The sequence below is a fragment of the Ochotona princeps genome, chromosome 3 (assembly GCF_030435755.1).
Source record: "Ochotona princeps isolate mOchPri1 chromosome 3, mOchPri1.hap1, whole genome shotgun sequence".
In the NCBI taxonomy this organism is placed as follows: domain Eukaryota; kingdom Metazoa; phylum Chordata; class Mammalia; order Lagomorpha; family Ochotonidae; genus Ochotona; species Ochotona princeps.
The window spans coordinates 9,847,288-9,865,953 of NC_080834.1; the positions used below are offsets into that span (position 1 = coordinate 9,847,288).

Genomic DNA, 18,666 nt, shown 5'->3' on the forward strand with positions numbered 1-18,666 from the left:
TATGGGATCCTGGCGTGTTCAAGGCGAGGACTTTAGCCACTAGGCCACTGTACCGGGCCCTTGAACAGCTTCTTGATTCTGATAGAAAACAGACAAAAGGTTTCGTTTAAAAGTGATTAATCAATCAAAAAGTATTTAAACTAATTGATGATTTAACTAAGTTTGGGAAGTTAACACTATTTCTGTAGTTTTAATCACTGTATCGTTTTATGTTACAGGAGATGAGTATGATGTATGTGCTATTTGTTTAGATGAATATGAAGATGGAGACAAGCTGCGAATCCTTCCCTGTTCCCATGGTATGAGTAATTATATACTGCTTTGCATTTACGAATAGATTAAATTCTATTTAGCTTGGATATTGTAGGGGGGAGCCAAAGTATCAACAACCCAGCATCATCCAGCCTGCGTACTAACTGATGGTCCCTTAAGGAGGAAGGTGTGTTTATGAATCTTTATAGCTTCTCTGCTGCTCCTACATGAACAAGCATGGCAAATGCTGAAATACTAATGGAAGATGTCTCCTTTGCCTCCACAGCTTATCACTGCAAATGTGTGGACCCTTGGCTAACTAAGACCAAAAAAACCTGTCCAGTGTGCAAGCAGAAAGTTGTTCCTTCTCAAGGTGACTCCGATTCAGACACAGACAGCAGTCAAGAGGAAAACGAGGTGTCCGAGCACACCCCTTTACTCAGACCTCTAGCTTCCGGCAGTGCCCAGTCCTTTGGGGCGCTGTCGGAATCCCGCTCCCATCAGAACGGGACAGAGTCTTCAGACTACGAGGAGGAAGACAATGAGGGAAGCGACAGCAGCGACGCGGAGAACGAGGTGAACGAGCATAGCGTTGTGGTCCAGCTGCAGCCTAATGAGTGGGATTACAACATAGCGAACACTGTTTAATCTTACGGGTGATGGGTTTATTTCCCGTACAATTTTTTTAGGTACATAATTTCACTTTTTGATCCCTTCAGAGATCTCTGTAGAGGTAACTTATTTTTTACTATTCTAGTTTAATCATATTACTGAAACAGCCTTTTGACCCAGTAGTTATCTTCAGGAGTATACGTTCATTTCACTAATAATTAACACATTGGTGCTGTAACTCAAGCATCAAATCAGCTCTTTGGGATGAAATATAACCAAAACATTTTTATAAAAACCTTTAATACAGCTTGTAATTAAGATGCAGATCAAAGTATGCAAATTTTCTGTTTTGCACCCAGTCAGTGCTGTAGCAACCAGCAAGAGCTAAGTCGCTTTGCACCTCCACTGGGTTACCTAGCATGGCCGAGTTGGAGAATGTGGGTTCTGGTATTTCTCCAGATTGCCACCATTCATGAGAGGCAACAAGGCATTTTAGCATCTTCCTTATCAGCACCCCCAGAGAAACTCAAAGCTGGCACCTTTGAATTCCCGGCAGTCTTGACCTCATAGGGTCTGTAATAGCACTGTAGTGTTATCTATGAATTTAATTCAGCAGTTAAAGTCACGTCTCTGGATTTGACTCACTGAATTTCAGTATCCTTAAGGGTTTTTGTTTGTTTTTTTGTGATCAAAGTAAAAAAGAAAATGCTGCATAAAATACCAAACTTAGTAACTATTAATACTCAGATCATATACCTCTTAATAAGGAGCATCTTATGCTATCTAGCCCTGCTAAAGTGTGTTCAGAGGAAATTGTTCAAGTATTGGTTTGAAAGTGCTTACGTTTAACAGAACTAATGATGTATTAAAACAATGTATTATGAATAGCTAAATTATATTATACACTATTGTAACTATGTGGAAGATACAGACACGTATAATCAAAATGCTAAGAATTTTTATATGGCCTTGTTTGAAGGGAGTTTGAAAGTTAATAAACATGTTTTTCACTTTATGAATGAGTGCTTGCTGTCCTGGACAATTACTTTGCATATTAGCCTTATATATATGCATGATACTGTGCAGAGCTGGCTGGGCTCAGACACACACACTGCATCTTGGAACTTTGTCACAGTAACTTTATGACAGTTAGGTGAATCCTTGAAGAAGCTGGCTGTGGTTCAAATCACTGCAAACCCGGTCCCCTGGCACCTGCTGCGCATCAATGCATCTTGGGCCTGCCATGCCGCCTTGGGAGAATTAAGTACATAAGGAAATTAAAAGGTGTTTATTTTTGTGCAAAAAAAATTGAAATCTATGCAGTTTTTCTTTATATAATGTACAGAAATGCCTCGAAGACACTTTTTGTATATCTACATTGGTGTTGACTTGGGTCAGTATTAATGAATAAAAGCATATTACACAATAACATGTATAATAGGTATGAGTTTTTTGTTGTGAAAAAAAGTAATGCACTTAAAAACATGTAACATTATGAAGGGAAATTTTACTTTCTGAATTGCTTTTATGAAATTGTTTTAGTTGAAAGGCAAATTTACAGAAAGAGAAAGATCTGTCCACTGGCTCAGTCCTCAAATGGCAGCAATGGCCGGAGCTGAGCTGATCTGAAGCCAGGAGCCAGGAGCCTCTTCTAGGTCTCCCATGAGGGTGCAGGGTCCAAAGGCTTTGGGCCGTCCTCGACTGCTTTCCCAGGCCACATGCAGAGAGCTGGATAAGTGGAGCTCCCAGGATTAGAATCGAGGCAGCACCCATATGGGATTCCAGTGCTGCAGAAGTAGGATTAGCTTGCTACACCACCACACTGGTTCCAAGAAAATTTTATAATCATTACACAAACAGGTAGCTCCACTTTGAAAAAAATCAAGATTGTATCTAACATCTGTTGGGTCTACTTTATTATCCTTCCCACCCCCATAAAATACCAATCTAAGAAATGTGATGTCGATTTACCATGGTAGTTATAGAGGTTGAAATTTGATTTATGGTGTACCCCTAATGTTTTAAAACCCATTTGGTCATTTATTGACTTTCATTTAACCTAAGCGAGTGTAAAGAAAAATAAGAGAGCTCAAAGTGATTCTGATACCGCAGCGTACCTTACAGCTCATCTCAAGGCCTGCCTACTGCCCTTCACATCCAGCTTTCTCCCGGGGGCCCCCTGCGAAGCACCCGAGCGCTGCCACCCAGAGTCCCAGAGCTCTAGGCTCCTGGCTTGGCCCAGCCCAGCCCTGTCTGCCGAATGACCTAGCAAACTGAAGACTTTTTATCTTCCTGCATTTCAAATATGTAAAACACAAAGCCCACCATTTTGAAACAAGTGTGCAATAGCTGGCTTTAAAAACAACAACCACAAAAAAAACACCCAAAATTGGATATTTCAGAAAAAGAAAAAGCTGAAAGTCACTGTGACATGTGGCTGTTTATTGCATGCTTATTCCTTCAACCTTTATTCACATTTTGATCACTGTTGTGGTCTCGGGCCACCGTTGAGGTAGCCGGCCTCCCCCGTGGGCACTGGGAAGGCAGCGGAGGGTCCGATGGGCCCCGCCTCCACATGGGAAGCCTGGAGGAAGCTCATTTCAGCCTGGCCTGGTGTGGCCCTGGCTGGTGCAGCCATTTGCGGAATGTGGACACTTTTTCACCCACTCATTGTAACTCTCAGGATAGATTAGAAAAATAATGATCTAATTCTTTTAGGCATTTTTCTGAAATAGAAATTTTTACTGAAACTCAAGTTACTTTTGAGTATAACAAAATTTACAAAGTATCAACAGCACTGACTAGGATTATCACTAGTTTATTTAATACTCACTTGAAATCTTTAGTGGCTTTATAGTAGAAGCAATCAGATTCACGAATAAGACAAAGTAAATAAGCAAAAATCCAAATTTTTATATGCAAAAAAATTTCTTTTTAAACTTTGTAAAACCTTTTTGATCCCAGTGGCCCCATTTCCCATCCAGCTCCCTGCTGTGCCCTGGGAAAGCAGTCGAGGACCACCCAAAGCCTTGGGTCCTTGCACCCATGTGGGAGAGCTAGAAGAGGTTCCCGGCTTCAGATTGGCTGAGTTCCGGCCGTTGCGGCCACTTGGGAAGTGAGCCAGTGGATGGAAAAGCTTTCTCTCTGTAAATTGCCTTTCCAATGGAAATAAGTAAATCTTAAAAAAAAAATGCATATGTTTACTCAAACATCTATTTCTGGTTTATCTTCATACTATTTAACATTCATTAATGAACACTTTCACTCGGGAGCGATTTTCTTCCCTGTGGACACTGAGTTACTCATTTAGCCTGTCTCCCTTGAAGTTTTCCCAGATTGGTCATTGCACAGAGTGCCGGCAGATGGACGTTTTGGCGTAGTCGTCCGTGTAGTTCCATTTCCTTAGGCTTGAATTTATAGAAATGCAATGCATTTATTTCCATGTTTTTCTATTTAAATTGCTAATGGGTGATAACTAGTTTCATATTTTACTATTTTATTGATAAACTCAACCTTCTGCCATCTTAGTCATATATCCATCCGTACCTGCAACACATAGATTGCTCACTGGTAGGTTCATTTATGGAGGCTTTCATAATTTTGGCCATTGTTCCTGTAACTTCACTCTCATATTTCTTTGACAATTGATGTGTGAATATGCCATTACTATGATAGCGCAAATTACAACCTAACTTCGAAATGTTTTTGCCAAACCCTCTGCCAACAGATTTTAGAAGGTTAAACTGATTCTAGGTTATTATTAATGCACAATTTCTAGGCTATGCCTAACTACCAAAGCAGTCCCAAATCCCGTGTCTCCCATATTTTTACCTCTCTACACAGATATACAAAATCAGAATACAGAACCTGTCAAAGAAAAACTTTGCTATGTACAGCAGATATGGGCACTTTAAATTCAAAGCTGTCATGGAAGGTGGAATTAGAAGTTTGTATTTTGCCGTGTAAGTTTTTGAAATCCTGGCATCCATATATATTCTCAGTAAGGTAAAAGGATGAGGCTGTTTTTCTCAAAGGGTAGCATACAGTTAAAATGAATCAAACTAGGAGATTGTTCCTAGAAATGCAATACCTAAGCTTTCTTACCTGCGTTTCCCCAAGTCCGGAGTTGGCACAGCTAGCATTCAGAGCCACCAGCTTTAGAACGCCTACTGCCCTGACTGCTCTGAGTGTCTGCCTGTCGGTTCATAGCAGAAGTGATGTGTATTACCGAAATAGTCTGAAATTTACATACTCACCCCACAGCCACAGGTTACTCCAACAGCCAGAAAACCTAGAAGCATCTCGTTAGTCTTTTGTGAAGAGGACTGTCATGTCCTCTTACACAGGAGGGCCCCCGCTGGCTACAGCAGCCTGCCAGTACAGCCTCTACAGCTAAGGGAATGTGATGGTTCAATACTAAGAACCTACAATGGCCATCCTTACTGCTTACAATCAGATCTCACATCCACAGCCAGAAACAGGGGTATAATATTTATTTCCTAGGAGGTAAGTCGTTTTTTCTCCCCTAAGGCTGAAGAGAAGCCTAAAATGACCTGGAGCCATTTTTAATAGACCAAAGGTTATTAAATTTAGACAGTATTTGGCCTACTGGTCAAAATGCAGACATCCCACCCTTGGATGCCTGGGTTCTTTTCCTGCCTGTGGCCGATGCAGATCCCAAGAGGCACGAGTTAGTTTCCTGCCTGGCCCAGTGCCAGCTCTTGTGGGCATGCGAGAGTCAGCCAACACAAGGGGCTCATTAGCCATGTTGTGCTTGCAGCAGACTTGGGGGTATTTTCTCCATTCCCTGCCTTATATCAGTAACCAGTGGTAACAGTAAGTCAATAATTTACATAAACAACAGGAGTCTGAAATATTTGGTTGGAATAAATTTATTTCATCTGTCTGTAAACAAGGTGTTTTAATAGTTATGGCATTTGTTTAAATGCATATTAAATCAGATGAGTTAGACTGTATCCCAGATGTAACAAAGTGCAGGGAAAGAAATGGACAAATCAGCAACAAGATTTGTTTTTAAATCTGTACATCATCCACAAGGCCCAAACAACAGAAGCAAATACTAGAATGTCCCTAAATTAGTGCCATTCAAGAGATACCCTTAATAGGTCAGTTAAAATCCATCTCACAACAGCAACAGTTCATTTTAACAATAGTATGGCACAGAATACATATGAAAAAAATTCATCACAAGACAGCCAAGTCCACAATAATGCAACTTCATATAAAAACTCAAGCTGCAAATCAAAATTGGTCCTATGAAGAACAAAGTGGACACACTCCAGATGGTTATGCTGGGATATCTAATGTCCATAATGCAGCCTTCTGACATTTTACTCAAAGAGTAGAACTGGTGTGCAAAGAAAAAGGAACAAAAATCTGAGCTACTGCAATGACACACTGTCCCCGGGGGCTCAATCCGTCTGGTGAGGTCACGGGAGGAAGTGCCTTTTGCTCTTGGTTTGTAGTTGCACTCCACACATCCTATAGACACTACTCAGAAAGGTCTGGCCCTACTCAAGTGCAACAATACTAAAGCAAGCTACTGCAGCTCTCAACAGCTCGTCAGCAAAAGGGATAGCAATCGGTTAAATCAACCAGGCACTGCGTAAATGAGGATGGAAGCCAACCAAATGCCTCATGTGCGGAGGAGTGGGAAGAGGAGTGAAGGAAAGATGCATGCACTTTTCCCTCCCAACCATGCGCTACGAAAGGAAGACTGAACGAGCCAAGTTAATGTTCAAAGTGCTGAAAAGACAGTGACCAAATCAGATTGTACAACCGGCACCTTGCTCAACAGTAACTGATTTCAGTAATCAATATCCCTTAATTGCTAAGACAATGTAATGCCCAACTTGGCATGCCCCCTCCCCCCAATTTCAAGGTATCATGCAAATCATTATTGTGCTGCAATTACACTTCCAGGGAAGGGTTGGTTACATACAGTGGTTAACATACAAGTGATTTCGTTGGGCAAACAGGAATCATGACTTCAGAAAACAGGTAAAGAAAAGTTAGCTACCATCTACAGTCTGGTAGCACTGTGGCCATAATTGGGGTGGTGATGAAGACAGCTGCTAGGTAGATGGGGAGAGGCTGCTTACACATCAGACCTCCTCAGGTATAAAGCGAGTTCATATGCTTTCTTGTTAAGTGTGCCTCCGTGGACACCTTCCTTTCCCATGACTATAACCAATGCTGGAGTACACAAGGAAACAAAACAAAAGTGAACAGAATTATTTAAGGGGGGGGAGGGCAGAAAGAAAGACACCTTTCCCCACCAACAGAGGGATACAAAGGAGACACAGGTTCATACCCCATCACCCTGCATTGCTAATAAAATTTCCCGAATTAAGACTTAAGCTTACAGCTAGGAAAGTTTAAGAGCAATTTTCCCCTAATACTTAACAGTCTGCCTAGCAGCTAGAACCCAGAGTCTCTCAAGTATTTTGCCATTGAGTATGCCTTCTTATTCAATCCGCCTCCATGGACCCCTTCTTTTCCCATTACAAAGACCAAGACTGAAAGAGAAAGAAGAAAAGTATTTCAAAAGAAGTGTTAATCAAGGAAGTCACATAAGTTTTAGCAGACAGACCCCGATTAATAAGTTAACATTAAGTTAGTTTTCCATAAACTGTCGAGCACTGAAGTCAACTAGTGTCCAAAGTGGAAAGCTTCCAAACCAGTAACACACTAGAAGCAGGAGCCATCGACGGGGTGGCCCTTGGCTCAATCAAGGCAAGAGCAAGTTCTACACAGGTATCTCCAAAAGGGGGGGGGGGGGGGGGGGAGTGCTCATTTATCAAACAATTCTAGTTGTTACAATATATATGTTGGTCCAAAAAATCTATAATCTTAAAAAATGTGAATGATTACTTATATATGCTCCCCAGATTTAATATATTTGGCAAGTACAAACTATTATGTCTTACCATTAAAGTTAAATGTGTCTATTACGTCCAGAGGAAAATTAAGACCAAATTTTAAACAGCATGTCATGGGTCACTCAGAAAAAGCCAAATTAAACTAGTTCAAACCTTGTGCTTGTTACTAACATTCCCCACTCAGGTAGCTATGGTTTTAACTGGCTCTAAAATTCTGAAACAGGCATGTTATTTCTAACAGGTGCTTCTATGATGCAAATTGAACAATCAGCAGAACCGCTGTACAAGTATGTCATTTTCTAGTCACAACCGCTAGATGTCAGTAGTGCTCTTCAGTAAAAAATCATGTGGCTAATCTCAGAACAGCTCAAGTTGAGAAAATCCATTTCAAAGTCATTCATTTTTCGTGTAGATAAATCTGAGCATAAATTCACACCTGAATAGATGCACCCATTGAAACAATCAAAGATGATGATAGAAGCCCAAAATTAAATTCTAGCTCACCATGCTTCACAAGTCCCTTCACGAGGGAAAACTAGTCTTAAAATTAGATGTGCCAAGTCAGCTACACGAAGCTGCACAGAAGTCCTCTTCAAAATGCTGATCCAGGTTGACACACTAGAGAGTATTTCTGAATCAGCTAAATATTGTGATGAACCCCAGTTTGTGTTTCTTCGGAAAAAGCAGGAAGATTTTTAGTGCAGTAAGACAAGAATCTGGACTCAGCAGAATTTTTGGACCAAGTAATATAAACATAATTTTCTACTTTTCAAATCTGAATGTCAGATACATTCATACTTCAAAAATATCTTAGTAAATGAGCACTTTCCTTCAATATGCTCACCTAATGGCAAAGTTTCCAGCAGGAAGATGAACCACTATTAACTTTTCTTCTTTATGCTGGGCAGTGAAATGAAAATGCAAACACGGCAAAAAACCGGAAAGGGATTTCAAAGATTGAAAACGACGAACAGAATCAAAGAATGTGAACAATCGACCATTTGATTCACCACAGGCTCATCATTCGAAGTGCACAGCAGAAAATGAGGAATGGATGCGAACATTCTAAGAAGAAAGCCAGGAGGCAGGGGGCCAGCTGTCTGAACAGCTCCCACCGGGTGGGTGACCCTAAGGCACGACTCCCTTCAGTGCTGGGCAGTTCACAGAAACTCCCTTAACAGCCATTATGGACTAACTTTACTCAAAATGTTAAAGCAACTGTTTCCTACGTCCACCTGCATGCAACTCTGACCGGAAGGCCACCTCGCTTACCTCTGCCAGCTCTGCCCACAGCCACGTTGTACGTTGGCTCCCCACCTTGACTCTTCGTCCGGATGTCCATGGTGCAGTCCCCGTCCACGTATAGACTATCTCTGATCACTGAGCACTTCTTGGCGCCAAGAGTCAAACCGTTGGTAAAGAAACCTTCTCGGTCCTTTCCTACAATCATGTCTATTTCTACCGGCTGCCTCCACAGAAAACAAAAGAAAAAACAAGGGAAAAAAACCATGAAGTTATAGTTCATTCCTTTCAAGGCTCCACAGGATGGGTTGGGTCTGTACTGATGCCGCAGGTCAGCCCGGCTCAGTGACCTGCGATCACCACTCAGCGCTCTCCTGCAGGGTACAACCTGTGGTCAGCTACCCGAAGGCCAGGCCGGACAAAGGATCCCTAAACATCAGGCAGTGACACCAGACACACTACAAACTGGAGAGTGATTTAGAAAGTACAGCAAGCCAGGTGGGGCCTCAAGGTGCTTATGTAATTGTCCAGATTTGGCGCTCAGCAAACAGCTGATACTCTTTCAGCAACAGCTTGTCTCCTGTGTTTAATCACACTGCAGTCAGTCGCATCAAATTTAAAAGTTGTTCCAGAGTCTCCCACAATAAGGACCGCGTTTTAGCAGATCACTTCACTTCTCTGCTCGGAAGAGCGTGAAACACCCCTCTGAACTCCACTCCCTGCAACATCAGCACATTTCCATATTCCTGTTTGCCTCCTATTTTTCTAGTCACTGCTCTTTCTTTTCCCCTCTCCATCTCCAACTCCCCCTCCCCTCCCATCTGGGTCATCAGTTTTCTTGCTGGGCAAATGCAAAGAGGATGCTGGCTACAGCGCTGCAAGCAGGGAACGAACAGAGAAAGCGGAGGGAGAGGTAAAGAAACTGAGGCAGCCCCGAGAACCGGAAAGCAGACAACGTGCATGCTAACATTCCCTGAATGAGGAAGGCGTCGCCCCCATCAGAACTGCCGAGTCATAGCAGGCCCCAGCCTTCTGCAGGCTCACTCCAGCAACCTTCCAGCCAGACAGCGGGAACTCACACACAAAGACAAGAGGACTGCAGGGGAAAAAGTTCCTCGCCAGATGCCGATTCTCTGCAAGAATCGTAGTGGGCTGCGGACACAGAAGGCCTGCAAGTGCTAGGATGGGGAGCCTAGTTCTACAGTTCCATCTTAAACTGTGCTGAGTGCCAGAGGCACAATGAGCACTCCTAACGGGGACCGGCGCTCGGGAATGAGATGATTCACGCCACCATCTCACACTGGCCAGGACTGTCACAGTTCGGAGGGAGATTGGGGACAAACAGGCCGAACAATAAGGTGACAAATATTCCCGCACATGTGGCCAGCAAGTTAAAAAACGATCCAGTCCTGGGACAAGCATGCAACGTGGGGCATAAACGCGCATCAGTGCCTCCACTCCCATCAGTGCAGAGGGAGGAGGGACTTGCAGAAGTGAAGCGTCCCTCGGTCCTCACAGATTTACCGAAAGCCCATTAAATAAAACCACTCTCATTTTTTCAGAGCTAGGTTGCGTAACGGGGAATAACGGTATATCGATGAATCTCCACAGGAGGAACAGAGAAATCAATGGCAGTTCGCCATCTTGGAGAATTAAAAAAAAAAAAAAAAAGCAAGCCCTATAGAGCCGAAGCTGAAGTCGAGATTCACGAATCCACCTACGTGGTCCGCGTACGCTGCTCGCCAGCCGCGGAGGCCCAGACAGCGGCCAGCCTACGCAAAGTCGCCTCGAGAATCCCGGGGGCTGGGCAGCCGCCGCCGCCTCCCACACCCCGCGACCCCCGGGGGACCCCCCGCCCGGGCCCCCCGCCTCCCATCCTCCCCGCCTGCTGCCCTCAACCTCGGGCCGTGCAAACCTCGGGGCTCCCGAGCAGCGGCCGAAGCCCCCTCGCCCCCGGGTGCCCGGGCGGTCAGCTCCGAGCCCGCCGCCGCCCCCCGCTGCCGCACCCCCGGGCGCCGGCCGCCCCGCACACCTGCCGGCCTCGGCCCTCGCTCCCCGAGCCGGTGCGGGAGAGCCGGCTCCCCGGCCGCCGCCGATCCTCACCGTTATGCTCTGGAAGACGCCCCCAGCCGTGGCTGCCCAGACGTATTTGGCGTCGCAGTAGCCGACAATGGCGGCCTCCTGGCAGCAGCCATCGCACATCAGGTTATCCACGTAGCTCTGCCAACCGGCCATCTTCGAGCCCTTCGCACTGCAGCGCGGACGGCGAGCAGCAGCAGGCGCGGCGGGCGGCGGGAGGCGGGGCGGGGGCGGGCGGGAGGCGGCTCTGCGCAGGCACCGACCGCCCCCTCCCCGCGGAGCTGCGGCGGGAGGACGCGGGGACGGCGCCGAGGGACGAGCCGCGGACGCGCCGAGCCAGGGGCCCGCCGAGCCGGCGGCGCGGGCGCGGGGCTGCGGGGCGGCTGAGGGGCTGAGGGCCTGAGGCGGCTGAGGCAGCTGAAGGGCTGAGGCGGCTGCCGCGTCGCCCGCTCCTCACCGCGTCGCCCTCAGCTCTCCGCCACCGCGGGACGTGCGCGCGCGCGTGCGTGCGATCCTTCCGCGGCCCCCGACTCCGACAGGGTCCGGGCAAGGCGGGCGGCTGGGGCGGGGGCGCGGAGGGATACGGCGCCGCCGCCGCCGCCGGGACAATCACGGCCGCCTGCCACGTGCGGCGCGGTGCGGCGCCGGCCCGGGAGCGGCGGGGCGTGGCGGCCCCTCAGCGTCCGGGTCGGCCCCGGGGGGCTTCTCCTCACGACGCCCCGGACATCCCGGGGAGCCGGGGCGGCGGCGGCTGGGACGCCTCCGAGCGGCCGGGCGGCCGTGCGTGGTGGCTGAGGATGCGGAATCCTGAGCCTCGGTGTCGGGTGCTGGGGTTGCCTTGGAGACAGGATGCCGAGCGCTGACTGTTGGAGGCCGAGGGCGGCGAGGGGGACAGAGCTGCCCACGCCCAGTGGAGGCGTTCTCCGTCGGGGTCCCCTGCCCTGACTCTCCCTCTTCCCCGTTTCACCTGGGCCGCAAAGGGTTTCCTGGCCGGCGTGCTCCTGAAATCGGAGCGGGCGCCCGCAGCTCTCAGGAATGTTGCTGAGCTTTGCAGATCTTTCATTGTCACCTCGTTTGGGTACCAGGGGCCTGGAATTCTGGATTCGCTGCCCGGAGGAACTCGCCCAGAGCCGTGAATCACTTTGTGTGACTTAAATTCTCGAACAAAACCAAGGGAGACCAGTGCAAGCTGCTTGATAGCAAATGGGAAAGTTACCAATGGGGCAAAGAAATCGTTGAAAATACAAAGAATCAGACTTAGAAAAGGGTTCACTGAATGAAAATCATAACATTTATGTGAAAATAAAGAGGGAGAAAGTGGAGAACCCAAGTCTGAAAACAATTCGTACAAGGTGAACTTGGGTGTCCCAGGAACCTTCGCGGGTCTTAGTAGCCTCTTAAGACGCAGAGGCTGAGGCACGGAATTGGAGGTGTCCCACAGCAATGCCCTCGGTTATACCTTAACAGCAATCTGGCAATTCAGGGAAAGAAGGAGAAACATCGAAAATTTATTTTTCCACGTTACGGTTACGGAGCAAGGTAAAAGTTACCGTGTGAGGTCAAACTTGGTACTTCTTGTGGAAAAAGCCAGTGTGGCTAAATAATCTGATAGGTTCTGAAGTTTCCTGTGCTTTCCTGCTGTTTGTTTTGAAATGCACAACCCCTGAGGGGCGGGGTAGGAAATTACTGTAGGTGAGCGTGTTAGGGACCTGTCAGGTGGATACCAAGCGTTTTCTCAAGTTCTGATAATACCTGTGTGGCACCGAATGGGAACCCCAAGTGCCTCCCACCGGACTGAACTACACCGCTTGTGCTTGTCCACTGGTTTGCATTCTGGTAGATGTTGGGGATGGTTTTCATCCTTCGGTTTCAGCGTGCTGGGAACACGGATGCAAACTGCACTGTGCACATGTTATCTTACTGTTCACATGTAGTTTGTGCTTTTCCTTTTTAAAAGACTGATTTACTTTTATTGGAAACGGGAAATAGGGAGAGGAGGAGAGACAGAGAGGAAGATCTTCCATCCGATGATTCACTCCCCAAGTGAGCCGCAACGATCGGTGCGCTCCGCTCTGATCCCAAGCCGGGAACCAGAAACCTCTTCCGGGTCTCCCATGTGGGTGCAGGGTCCCAAAGCTTTGGGCTGCCCTCCACTGCTTTCCCAGGCCTTTTGTAGGGAGCTGGATGGGAAGTGGGGGCGCTGGGACTAGAGCCAGCACCCATATGGGATCCCGGTGCGTTCAAGATGAGGATCTTAACCACTATGCTATGGCACCGGGTCCTGTGCTTTTCTTTACATGTGTTATGATTCAGTGCGTTTAAACTGAAAACAGGAAAGAGCCTGGCACGAAAGCCTTGCGGCTAAAGTCCTCATTTTGAATGTGCCAGGATCCCAAATAGGCGCCCGTTCTAATCCCAGCCGCTCCACTTCCCATCCAGCTCCCTGCTTTGTGGCCTGGGAAAGCAGTTGAGGATGGCCCAAAGCCTTGGGACCCTGCATCCACGTGGGAGACCTGGAAGATGTTCCTGGCTCCTGGCTTCGGATTCGCGCAGCTCCGAGCATTGCAATCACTTGAGTGAATCATTGGACAGAAGATCTTCTTTGTCTCTCCTCCTCTCTGTGTATCTGACTTTCTAATAAAAATAAAATAAAACCCTAAAAAAATTTTTTTTAAGAAGGACCTTAACATGGAGCTTCATCAATATAGTCTGTCATTTTTTTTTCCCGTAAGTTTTCATTTGTAGAGTTTGATTATCCTGGTTTGGCACAGTTAGAAATAACCGCATTCAATGCTTACTCTTCTGCTGTTGGCTTCAGCCCATGGAAGGCCTAGACAGGCCAACCAACTGAGTATTTTGGACAGTCAAGAAGCAAACAGTTCTGAAATGCATCTGTCGAGTATATAAATTCACAAGAATTCAGAATTCCTGCCTTTTTCCACATTTTTAAAAATAAAATAAATCTTAAATTACTCCTACTTTTCCAACACAGTACTATCTTTTTCCAAAATTGAAACAACAGTGAAAACCATGTTCTGCATAATGAGCTGAACTTTACACTTTAGATTTTTGTATATTCCATTCGCTGTCTGTTTTCCGAGCTCTGGTCAAGTTAGCCTGTGCTCGTTTGCTTTGCAGCCAGGGCTTAGTTTCCACACACACACATAACGACCTATTGCTATTTCATCTACATACTGCTTACCACACAACAAAATTCTTTCAAAAAGAAAAAAATATGTATGTAGGGGGAGAATATTGAGTTTTCGGAATAACAGTGTATTTTAACCTGAATCCAAAGGATTCTGAACAGCAGAAAAATAAGAATTACAAGCTTGTATCCTTTTTTACTTTTTTGAGGGTACCTAATCACTAGAGTAATGAGAGCAGTGTCATCGGAAGCCAGCAGTGCGTCTGTTGATGCGAGCATCCAGAATGATAGCACCGCAAAGCTGCTAGTAGCATAGTTCAGTTGGGATTCCATCATTCATTCTTTTAAAAATTCTTCCATTCTTATTGAATGAAATAGGAATGTGTGGCAAACCACGGTCTTGGACCTGTGAGCCTTGGAAGCTCTAAGTCAGTTGGCTTTGGAGTGAAACAAAAATGAGAAGTTAAAATGTATGCAACCTACTGTCTCACCTCCTCTCTATGTATCTGAATTTCCAATTAAAAAAAAATCTTTTTTTTAAAAAAGTGTACAGCTTGGTAAACGCTGTGGTAGGAACAAAATACAGATTGACTTAGCCCCTCAGGCATCTAAAATTTGCACTTTTATCTCATCATTTTTAGAAATAGTATATTAATTGTGAAAGTAATTCTTAGGATAATTAAGATAGCAAAGTTGCTTTTCAGTGCAGAAAGTAATACAGTATTATCTTCTGAACATATCCACTCATTACTTAACTTAAGCTTCTACAGTAAAGAACTAGGGGTTCTTATTCTAGATTTGTCCATTTAACAGTGAAATGTTATGAATTTCTTTTTTAAAAGATTTATTTATTTTTATTGCAAAGTCAGATATACAGAGAGGAAAATCTCCAGTCCAGTGGTTCACTCCCCAAGCAGCCACAACGGCTGGAACTGAGCCAATCCGAAGCCAGGAGCCAGGAACTTCTTCCAGGTCTCCCACGTGGATACAGGGTCCCAAAGCTTTGGGCCATCCTCACTGCTTTCCCAGGCCACAAGCAGGGAACTGGATGGGAAGTGGAGCAGCTGGGATTAGAACGGGCGCCTATTTGGGATCCCAGCGCGTGCAAGGCGAGGACTTGAGCTGTTAATTAGAAAGAAAACTAAGTTAAAAGTACTATGTGTTCCCTCTACCACCAGTATAACTTTTCACCTGAACCTTTTTTTTAATCAGATATTAAGTTGTTATTACATATCTTTTTTTTTTTCGAGTAGCTAGTTAATATAGCTTTCTCCACGCTATACCTCTTTTCCAACTTTTCCCTGTCTTTCCATTTTAGCTGTATATCATATGAAGTTCATGTACTTGCATTTGGAGTTTTGACTTTTTATCCAATATGGCAAAAGATCTGTTCACTTGACAGGTCTATGCCACTTATGTTAATTATAATTACTGACATTATTTGAACTTGTTTAAACCTACTTTATTAGTATTAGTTTTCTGTGGGTTTTTTTTTATCCTTGCTTTGAAAAAAAATGTATTATTCTTCGAGATTTTTTTTTTCCTTTTTTAGGGGGATATATATGTTCAGTTATTATTAGTGTTCCCCTTAAAAATTTTCTCTCACATATTTAATACATCAAAGTTTTAAATTAAATGACACGTTAAACTGTGCCTCCAGACACGCTGAGGAGCTTGGAACACTTTAGGCTATTCCTCGCTAGACCATTTCACACAGATGCTTGTGTGTTTCCTGTTTGTTAGCGTTCTGTGATCACTCTCAATGTTCCTAACATCCGTCTTTTCACTGACACCGATGGAGGTCTCTTGGTAAATTCCCTTCTTGTTGATTTGAAAACATCTATGCTGGTTTCATTCTTGAAAAATGGTTCAGGCCTACCACAGGAGACTGACACTTCTGAAGAGACTCCACTGTGTCTGGACCCTCCCTGCTCCTCTTCTTCTGTCTCGCGCACTTGACATTCCCTTTGTTCTGGAGTTTTCCTGTGGTGTGTGTATATGTAGGTTTCTTTTCTTCTGCGTAGGAAAGTGGTTTTCTCTCTGTCACCACTTTGGCCAAGTTCCCAAATGCTTCCTTTCCTCAGTTATCTCCGTTCTTTCCTCGGAGGACCCAGAAGAGCTGTGTGCTTCTGTCTGTCCTTGTGCTCCGTGGCGCTCATCTTCTTGCTCTCTGTGAAGCATTTTGGGTAATTGCTTCAGCTGCATGTTCCAGTTCATGCTTCTGTATTCCACTGGAATTAAATATGTATGTCGTTTTTGGTTGCTACAAATCTGTTGCTCATTTTTAAAAGTCTTGCCTTGTTGTTCTGCATTGTGCCTGGGCATCTCTGTTGCTTACCAATCTTTGTGGCTGCAAATATTTCCCTAAACATTCCAGACCTGTTGTTGTGTACCATGTATGTGTTCCAATATCTAAATACACTGTGTGCCGTTTAGCGTTGTCTCCCATGGTGGTTTGCCTTCTGATGTCCTTGGTCGTCATAGATTGTGACCATAGATTGTGAACCGTTATTTCGTTTTTATCTTAATATGTGCGAAGTTTCGTGACTCAGCCCGAGGACCCCTGCCTTGAAGGCAGATTGCATGTGCTGAAGAGGGGCTGCCAACAGAAACATGAAGTTACTTGGAGTAACAGCTGTGATTGAAAATGCTTCCACCTGCCCTTCAGCGAGGGGCTCAGCTGAACAGTTTGCCAATGTGCAGGGACAGGCATCACCTCACAGGAAGTAGTTTGGTTCTGTATCTCTGTCCACACAGCGAAGAGGGAAAGGACTGGTCCCTGGCCTGGATGCTCTGCCCCTGGCCTGTCCTCCTCCTTGTCGGGATCCTGTGCGCTGTGAAAGTGGGGGTGGGGAGAGCTCTTTGGGTCTGCGCTAAGGACTGTGGTGCAGAAGGAAGGAAAAGGACCTATTTGCTCCAGGGGTTTCACTAGCCTGCCCCCAGACTCCCATTAGACGAGGCAAGTAAACACCTCATTTGGTTAAGCTACTACTACCAGCCTCCGGTAAGGGCAAACTGTATCTTTTTTTTTTTTTCTTTCTTTCTTTATCAGAAAGGCAGAATTACAAAAGGAGAGACCCAAAAGTCCTCCAACTGCTAGTGTGCTCCACAAATGGCTATAGTGGCCAGGACTAGACTAAACCAAACCAAACCCAGGAGCTTCGTCTGGTTCTCCCATGTGAGTTTAGGAGCCCAATTAGTTGAGCCACTCTCTGCTCTTTTCCAAAACCATGAACAGAGAACTGGATTGGAAGTGGAGCAGCCAGGACTTGAGTTCCAGGATGCAGTGCCCACAAGCAGCAGCTTTCCCTGCTACTCCACAGTGCTGGCCCCCAGCAAACTGTACCTTCACCAGCAATCCTGCTGCCCTTCAGGTCCCTAAGCTTTCTGGTTCACTGATAATGAGATAAGCACTTAGGGGCTCACTTTATGTTTATTATATCCCTGTTGTAATAATGACCAAATTGGCCACATCGCAGGGAACTGCTCTGCCAATTGTGTAGCAGTCACATGTTGCTGCCACCCAGCAACGGTGACACTAAAACGCTGAGTCATACTTTGAGGGTCCGGGAAACGCCGGAACCACAACCGAACCCCTCACTGCCATAAGTGGTTGCATTTAAAACCTTCTCTCCGCTGCTCCTGCACTCATTGGTCGAAGCTTTCCTCTCTGCTTCTTCCGCCACCCTTCCTCCCATTTTCCGCCACCCTTCTTCCCACATTTCTTCCCGTACTCTCTGCTTCATTCCCCAGTTTTTCTCCTCATCGCCCCCCAGTCTGTCTCCGTATCACCCCCAGTCTTTCTTCGTCGTTGTCATTGTCGGTCCATCTGTCCCAGCCCTTTGTCGTCCTGTCGTCCCAGTCCGTCCGTGTCCAGCTTTTACCGGCTACTTTTATATAGTTCTCCACCAATCACTTCTCCCCGTGGGTCCACTTGGTGCTATCTGATAGGCCAGCAATCGCAGCAGGGGCATTAGCCTATCCCTGTGACTTCCTGTTTACCTGCTGGCGAGACCAGCTCTGCCTCCTGGCCCTGGACCAGCCACCATCTTGCAACGGCCTCCCCAGTCCCAGGAGTGGCTTTAGCACCCCGCTCCCCACAGTCACACGTTGCACAGTGCCATAGAGGCTTCAGTGATTTGTTGTACCTTCCTGCGTAGCTCACTCACACGCGGACAATTCCCCGTGGGTTTTGAGTCCTCTCTGTTTCACCAGATACAGAAAGAGGTTTCTGGAGTCACATGTAGTACATTTCATTCCAAGAAATTTACGCTTGAGAGAGCTTGCTGTTTTGTGGTTTGGTAGAATTTCAAGAGGAAAGGGAACATGGTTGTTAAAAAAAAAAAAAAAACTGACTGCTTTCCTTCTTGTTGATACCTGGGAGGTAGACACTCCGTCAGGACACCCCCAAAGACATGGTGCAGCTGTTGT

At 45.9% G+C, this 18,666-nt stretch overlaps 2 protein-coding genes across 4 annotated transcripts in view; one reads left to right on the forward strand and one right to left on the reverse strand.

Moving 5' to 3' along the window:
* RNF13 (ring finger protein 13) overlaps positions 1-1,879 on the forward strand; it is a 78,594-nt gene extending 76,715 nt beyond the window's left edge. For both annotated transcript variants that reach the window (XM_004597700.2, XM_058661428.1), the window contains 2 exons: positions 219-299; positions 539-1,879. In XM_004597700.2, coding sequence (XP_004597757.1) covers positions 219-299; positions 539-900 — 443 coding nt within the window. In that variant the 3' untranslated portion in view covers positions 901-1,879. The remainder of the gene's footprint in view (positions 1-218; positions 300-538) is intronic.
* A 3,861-nt stretch (positions 1,880-5,740) lies between these two features.
* Positions 5,741-11,485, reverse strand: PFN2 (profilin 2). Of its 2 annotated transcripts, none has more exons than XM_058661429.1 (3): positions 11,112-11,485; positions 9,039-9,231; positions 5,741-7,403 (listed from the first exon to the last, which is right to left on the reverse strand). In XM_058661429.1, the coding sequence occupies exons 1-3, from the start codon at positions 11,241-11,243 to the stop codon at positions 7,306-7,308; spliced, it is 423 nt and encodes a 140-aa protein (XP_058517412.1). In that variant the 5' UTR covers positions 11,244-11,485; the 3' UTR covers positions 5,741-7,305. The 2 variants fall into 2 exon arrangements, with proteins under 2 accessions (XP_058517412.1, XP_058517413.1); XM_058661430.1 differs by having other exon boundaries at positions 5,741-7,080; positions 11,112-11,484.
* Positions 11,486-18,666: the final 7,181 nt, after the last annotated feature.

Coding starts and splice junctions, on each gene's coding strand:
- PFN2 (XM_058661429.1), bottom strand. CDS start 11,243: ATGGCCGGTTGGCAGAGCTACGTGGATAACCTGATGTGCGATGGCTGC. Junction 9,232..11,111: donor GCGTCTTCCAGAGCATAACG/GTGAGGATCGGC, acceptor CTGTGGAGGCAG/CCGGTAGAAATAGACATGAT. Junction 7,404..9,038: donor TGTGGGCAGAGCTGGCAGAG/GTAAGCGAGGTG, acceptor TTTCTCTTTCAG/TCTTGGTCTTTGTAATGGGA.